This window comes from Clupea harengus, chromosome 21, assembly GCF_900700415.2.
Source record: "Clupea harengus chromosome 21, Ch_v2.0.2, whole genome shotgun sequence".
NCBI lineage: Eukaryota > Metazoa > Chordata > Actinopteri > Clupeiformes > Clupeidae > Clupea > Clupea harengus.
Window position 1 is genome coordinate 24,389,284 of NC_045172.1, and position 7,500 is coordinate 24,396,783.

Below are 7,500 nucleotides of genomic sequence, written 5' to 3' on the forward strand. Positions count from 1 at the left end.
AGAACTAACGTTAAGCAACTTTAACGTTAGATGTGAACTCAACAAGAGCAGCCACTAATAACGTTAATGTTATATCACACACGACACTCTTTGAGACCGACGGGGTCATCTGGTGTAACTAAATAGCGATATATGATTTAGGAATTAAGCATATCATGTGGTTAAACTCAGGTTAGACATATAACGTTAACTCTTAACCTTTAACAGTTTGGCATACCTAACGGTGGTTACATGTACATCTTCGTTAGCGAACGTTAACCTTACACAATCTGCTGGAGATCTGTGTTGTGGTGTCTGTTATATACCATCCTCAAATTGATTGTGAAGGCATATGGTCATGTGAAGGACAGAAAAACACCTGTGTCTTTCCCACTAGCCACCCAGGATATACACTATGTAGTTCTGTGTTTCCTGGCTGGAACACCTTGCAAAAATGGCAGAAAAGCTTTCACAGCACGACATTCTTTAACAGCCCTGCTGGAGATATGAGGTGTGTGTAGTGCTGAAGAGTTGTTTTGATGAGCTGTGTGTGTGTGTGTGTGTGTGTGTGTAGTGCTGGGGAGCAGAGCCAATGAGGTGTGTGAAGACAGAAGATTTTGTCCGGCGGATTTCCACCTCAGCGGACGCCGGGGCCTTGCACGATGAGCTGGAGGTGACTGAACATGCACATACATATACACACACACACCTGAAACACACACACACACACACACCTGAAACACACACCTGAAACACACAGACACACAGACACACAGACACACAGACACACAGACACACAGACACACAGACACACAGACACACAGACACACACACCCCAACCCATACACAGAAGTAAGGGGAATCTTTTAAAAGTAATCATTCTACAGAATATTAACCCAAACAACTGCTCCATACTTTGCAAGTCCAAGGGCTGTTTGGGGAAGCAGCAGGCAATCTGTAATGCTGCTAAGTTTGTATTTGCTGAACTGGAGGATTCTTTGACAAAGGCAAAGTTTCAAGTACAAATTATTATTTCTAACTGTCAATGTCAACTATACTTTCTATTTATTTTGCGTCTATGGATCCTGGATACATGTCATTTTCTGGGTGATTCCCGACTTTTGAACAGTAGTGTTTGTCCCTTCACCTTTTGTGAGTGTGTGTGAGCGCAAGTGTGTGCATGTGTTTGTGTGAGGGTATGTGTGTGTGCACATTTGTGGTTGTGCGCACGTGTGAGTGTGTGTGCGCTCGTGTGTGCATGTGTTTGTGTGAGGGTATGTGTGTGTGTGCACATTTGTGGTTGTGCGCTCGTGTGAAGGAGTGTGTAAAAGGCGAGTGTACAGGGTTCCAGCGGCTCGTTAAAAAGTCTTAAAAGGCATAGAATTCATCCATCTAAAAATAAGGCTCTAGTTTGTATCAAAACGTCTTAAATCGATCTTTTAAAAGTCTTAAAAATGCTGCTCCATCCTCTTAAATCCGGTACCAGTTTCAGCAATGTCACGAAATATTGGTTGAACAGTCAATCTTCATTGAATGCGGACTTCCCCATGTCGTCGCTGACTAGTGCATCTGCTCTGAAACCGGAACCAGATTTCAGAGGGTGGATCAGCATTGAGCATTGTGTTGACAGATTTCACTGTCACATGTGTGTGAATTTTGATCTTAGTAAATCAGGGCCTCTGTGTCTGAAGTAGTGGGCGGTGAAGCCTGTGCAAAGATAGATAGATAGATAGATAGATAGATAGATAGATAGATAGATGGGTACTTAATTAATCCCGGGGGAAATTTAGGAATCTAGATAAGCCATGCTGCCAAACACATGAAGTTAAATTGTATTGTTTGGCCACAATCACCAAAAGGATGTTTTGAAAAGCAGCATTTGATGCAAAACCCCCTGGCAGCTGTTAAACATGTGCGTCTGTCGGATTAGCTCTCAGATCAGCTGGTTGCGGATGCTAGCGAGGATGCGTTTGTTTTCATGTTTGATGAACGCCTCAACCAAACCACTGGGTCTGCATGTCCGCTACTGGTGTGAAGATCAAGATGATGTTTTTTTACTTCAATTTTGGTTATTGTCAAGTTGGTCTTGAATTTCATTCATTTCATTTAAAATTCTTAAATCTAACTTCCCTAAAGCTGTGGGAACCGTGTGTGTGATGTGCGAGGATGGTGTGTGTGTGTGTGTGTGAGGGTATGTGTGTGTGTGTGTGTGTGTGTGTGTGTGTGTGTGTGTGTGTGTGTGTGTGTGTGTGTGTGTGTGTGTGTGTGTGTGTGTGTGTGTGTGTGTGTGTGTGTGATGTTCGAGGATGGTTTGTGTGTGTGATGTGCGAGGATGGTGTGTGTGTGTGAGGGTATGTGTTTGAGGTTATGTGTGTGTGTGTGTGTTTGTGACGTCCCTTGGCTTTCCTTGCAGGGTTTTCTGAGTAGCGGGGGCGGTCTTAACACTCGAGCGGTGTGTGACCGCATCATCCACGCCTGCTACCAGAAACTGGACGCATCACTGGAGGCGGGGCTTGTGCAGAGACTGGTGCGATTGGTGCAGCTGGCAGTGGGCGGATACGAACATGTTGCAGAGGCGCGGACAGGTGCACCTCTTTACCTGGAGAAGATGTTGTTCCACATTCTACAGGTGAGGCCTGAATCCTACACCTACTGCATAGACTACAGCATCACATGAACATGTGTGCCCCAAGGACTCGCAGCAACACACACACACACACACACACACACACACACACGCACACACACACACACGCACACACACACACACACGGAAACACACACACACACACACACACACACACACACACACACACACACACACACACACACACACACACACACACACACAGAAACACACGCTGATGGATGCTGCTTGGTTCCCTGTAGAAGCTGATGAAGATGGGGAAGCAAGACTGTAGTGAGCTGACACTGGCACTGTTCCACCGGCTGAAGACCGCAGCACCACAGGTGAGTCACACACTCACACTCACACGCACGCACGCACACACTCACACGCGTACACACACGCGCGCACGCACACACCAACACACAGCCACCGCCATACACACACATACATACATACATACATACATACACACACACACACACACACACACACACACACACACACACACACACACTTACACACACTTTTGGTATGTGCGTATTACTAATTGTGTGTGTGTGTGATGTTATTTATGTGTGTAATATTAATTGTGCGTGTGAGATATGAATTGTGTGTGTGTGTGTGTGGTGTTATGTATGTGTGTAATATTAATTGTGTGTGTGTAATGTTTGTTGTGTGTGTGTTCCTGTTTCTAAGGTGGAGGAGTGCCAGGCGCTGGTGCAGAACTGTTTTGCGTTGCTGTGGAACGCTGCGGGGAGTGTGAAGGACACACCTGACCAGTCACACACACACACACTCCGCTTGAGGCTGGAGGCGCTGTGCTTCCGGCTGCTGCAGGAGAGTGTGTGTGCGCCAGCGCCGGGCGGCCCCTCCAAAGCGTGTGTGTATGTGGAGGAGGCTCTGACCCAGTACCGACGCGCCTGCGGAAGCCTCACACACACACACGCCACCGCCATGACGCGGCTGCTGCAGGAGTGTGTGCTGGGGCCTCTGTGGGGTGGGGATGAGGGTGTGTGTGACCTCACTCTCATGTGTGTGCTGACCATCAAGGTGTGTAAAATGCTGTGCGGGGCGAAGCTCTGGGATTTGGCCAATCAGCAAGTGGCTGAAGCCCAGAGGTGTGCCCGCGGTCGGGGGGAGGGGCTACGCCCAGCCTTGAAGCTCTGTGGTTGGTCAGTTCAGCTGCACCGCCTTTTGCGGTCCTCCGACTCAGACGGATGCCACACCTACTCGGCATGTACACAGCTGCTTAGCAACCTACCAGTCACCATGGAAACCCACAGCCAGCCACTGATGGAGGCGTGTCAGCTGGTTGTCTGGGCAACTGAGACTGGTCCCAGAGATGGAATGGAGGCGTCGACACTGCAGGCCTGTCTGGCCTTCCTGAAGCAGCATCAACGAAACATCCAGACGCTACAGACGGTACACATACACACACACACACACACGAAGCATACAGACGCTACAGACGGTACAGACGGTACACACACATGGTAAACACACACACACACACACACACACACACACACACACCAAGCATACAGACGGTACACACACACACACACACACACACACACACACACCAAGCATACAGACGCTACAGACGGTACACACACATGGTAAACACACACACACACACACACACACACACAAAGCATACAGACGGTAAACACACACACACACACACACACACACACAAAGCATACAGACGGTTTACACACACACACACACACACGCACACACACACACACGCACACACACACACACACACACACACACACACAAACATACAGAAGCTACAGACGGTACCCACACGTCAATTCAATTCAATTTTATTTATATAGTTAGTGCCAAAACAATCAAATTGTCTCTAGGCGCTTTACAGAGCCGAGGGCCTGAACCCACGTAGAGTAAGCACAATAGACACGGGGAGCAAGGAAGAAAAGGGACAGATCCAACTATTGTTTTTTTTATATTATTTATTAATTACAACTGGAATTTTTAAAGTGAATGATCCAACATTATTGACCCGGACTGTGAATTGTATTCTTGATTGAAAGATTTAAGGGAAAATTGTAATCTAGCTATTACTTATGTGTGTGTGTGTGTTTGTGTCTCTGTGTGTCTGCCGCTTTGTGTGTGTGTGTGTGTGTGTGTGTGTGTGTGTGTGTGTGTGTGTGTTTGCCTCTGTGTGTGTGATGGTGGGTGTATCTGTATGTGTGCGCCCTGTCTGTTGGTGTGTGTACGTGTGTTGGCGCGTGTGTGTGTTTTAGATTTCCGAGGCTGCAACCCTTCAGAACACTCTCTGCCAGAGCTTGTGCCAAGCCTTCAGCAGCACACACACTAGTCTGAAGAAATCACAAGTAAGTGTGTGTGTGTGTGTGTGTGTGTGTGTGTGTGTGTGTGTGTGTGTGTGTGTGTGTGTGTGTGTGTGTGTGTGTCAGGGTTGAAAGCATTTGGTATGTGAAACTGGGGCTGGGCAATAGAAAACATATATTTAAAAATGTCACAATAAACTTCTTTAAACTTTAGATAAAGGACACCTCAGCCTATGAAGTATGTGTGAGTTTACTGTTGGTATATTATTGCGTCCTGGAATACGAACGAGAGGTTACGATTGAAGTTGTTTATGTTTCTTTATGGTTAATTTATTTATTGAAATTAGATTTCAGTTAGCAGCCCATTTTTTGGTAATTGTTTTGAATTTGCTTAAGGGGACTTTTAAGGAGAAGGCAGCTCTTTGAGTAATGACATAACTACTTCATATCGTAATAATAATGAACGTTGACTAATATGGAAAAAAGATCAGATCAATCGATCAGGATCCAGGCCGCGTTGGCCAAAGATTGACAGTTTGAAATGTTATGTAAGGATTTAAATGAATTTTAAAGATGAGCCAAACCAGGAAAACAATCAAAAATCCCTGAACGGCTTTAAATTCTGTAAGATGATGAACACCACATTTCAGGAATCAGATGAATGTCCTTGGAGGAGTTTATTTTACTTTCACTTTCACTAGGCCGTTTAGAAGGAGTACTTTAACTGTTTATTGAGTATAAGCTTTGCAGATGAACGTCCTCGGAGGAGTTTGTTTCACTTTCAATTTTTTCCAAAAAATGGTGGGAAAATTTGACGGGCTGAAATGTGCGGGAATGGGTGCATTAGATTTGGGAACTTTCGAAGAATCAGAGGAAAAAAGTTCTGTTCAATCCCATACCCAGGTGACCTCATGACCGACTGAGAGAATGTCAAGTGTGCAAAACTTTCATCAAAGCAAAATGTGGTTTCTTTGAACAATCAAAAATATAAAACATATTCTGCTTTGTTTAACACCTTTTTGTTAATATCCTTTCATAGTTTTAATGTCTTCACTATTAATGTACAATGTAGAAAATAATAAAAATAAAGAAAAACCATTGAATGAGATTCCAAACTTTTGACTGGTGCTGTATTTCGCTATTGTTATCGTGATTGTGATCGTTACTGGTCTTAATTATCCTATATCGTCACGCTGTAGTTGTGATCAGCCAGTAAGGGGGCATCCTCAACAGCAGCAGTAGCAGCACATCAGGCCAGCTACGAGCACACACCACATGTTGCCCTGATTGGGGGTGGGGATGTATATGTGTGTAGTGGCTGTATGTGTGTGATTACTGTGTTTGGTTGGTTGTGTTTGTGTGTGATGACACTTTGTGGTGTGTGTGTGTTGTGTGTGTGTGTGTGTGTGTGTGTGTGTGTAGGCACTTCAGGGAGAGTGTTTACAGCAGGTGGTTGAGCAGCTGAAGGATTCCGTGGGTGAGCTCATGCAGCAGCTGCAGAAACTGGCCAATGAGAATCTCCTTCAGCATGCAGGTTAGTCCACCCACTGATACCAGCGAGGCACACGTACACATGAGCTATACATTATACATACATTATACATATATTACATTATGCTATGAGTCCACCCACTGATACCAGTACACATGAGCTATACATTTATACAGCTTTGAGTACAACCACCTTTAGTTTGCAACAACAGGAAAAAATATAATGCATTGTTTAATATTATGACGTAGCATCTATCCTTTTATTGTGTGTGTGTGTGTGTGTGTGTGTGTGTAGTGTCTACTGTGAATGGGGTTGTGTTTGAGCTGTTTAACAGGAAGCTGCACCAGGAAGCTCTCTCGTTGATCCAGCCTCTGTGTGAGCAGCTGGTCAAGTCCCGGCCCCAGTCACTGCCCACTGAGAGGGTAAGAGCAAACTAGAACAGTTGGATGTCAAACTCACAGGTTAAGATCATTGGCCTCGAGCTAGAACTCAAAAACTGTTGGATAGGAGCTTAGGAGGGTTGGGCACAAGTTAGAACCCTCAGGTTCGGATCTTTGGCCTGGGCTTAGAACCGTTGGGTTGGAACGCCCTCAGGTTCGAATTGTTGGGTTCAAAGTTAGAACAATTGACCGATCGCGAAACTCCTCCCTAGAACGGCCCTCGTCCAATCATACCTTAGCAACCGCTACAATTGGTTAGAATTCTCAGGTTAGGGTTACACTCTGAGTTCACAGGCAGCCCTGGAAGCTGAATAGAGTTTAGCCACACACTCAGTGTTATAATTAGTCTTCATTCATTATTTCTCTTGCAAAAGGATTTTTGAAATTGCTGGTTCATGTGGAAAGTCACCCATTATGCCATTTCATTTGTGTGTGTCTGTGTGTGTGTGCGTGCGCCTGTGTGTCTGTGCTCGTGTGTCTGTGCTCGTGTGTGTGTGCGCGTGTGTGCGCGCGTGTGTGCTTGTGCGTGTGTACCTGTGTGTGCGCCTGTGTGCTTGTGTGTGTGTACCTGTGTGTGCGCCTGTGTGCTTGAGTGTGTGTACCTGTGTGTGTGTGTGTGTGTGTGTGTGTGTGTGTCTGCGC

General features: G+C 45.7%; 1 protein-coding gene across 1 annotated transcript in view; it reads left to right on the forward strand.

Moving 5' to 3' along the window:
• LOC105913327 (separin-like) overlaps positions 1 to 7,500 on the forward strand; it is an 8,091-nt gene that overhangs the window by 261 nt on the left and 330 nt on the right. Inside the window, exons 2-8 of the mRNA XM_031558572.1 lie at positions 554 to 652; positions 2,393 to 2,608; positions 2,869 to 2,949; positions 3,305 to 4,030; positions 4,882 to 4,971; positions 6,349 to 6,460; positions 6,713 to 6,840. Coding sequence (XP_031414432.1) covers positions 572 to 652; positions 2,393 to 2,608; positions 2,869 to 2,949; positions 3,305 to 4,030; positions 4,882 to 4,971; positions 6,349 to 6,460; positions 6,713 to 6,840 — 1,434 coding nt within the window. The 5' untranslated portion in view covers positions 554 to 571. The remainder of the gene's footprint in view (positions 1 to 553; positions 653 to 2,392; positions 2,609 to 2,868; positions 2,950 to 3,304; positions 4,031 to 4,881; positions 4,972 to 6,348; positions 6,461 to 6,712; positions 6,841 to 7,500) is intronic.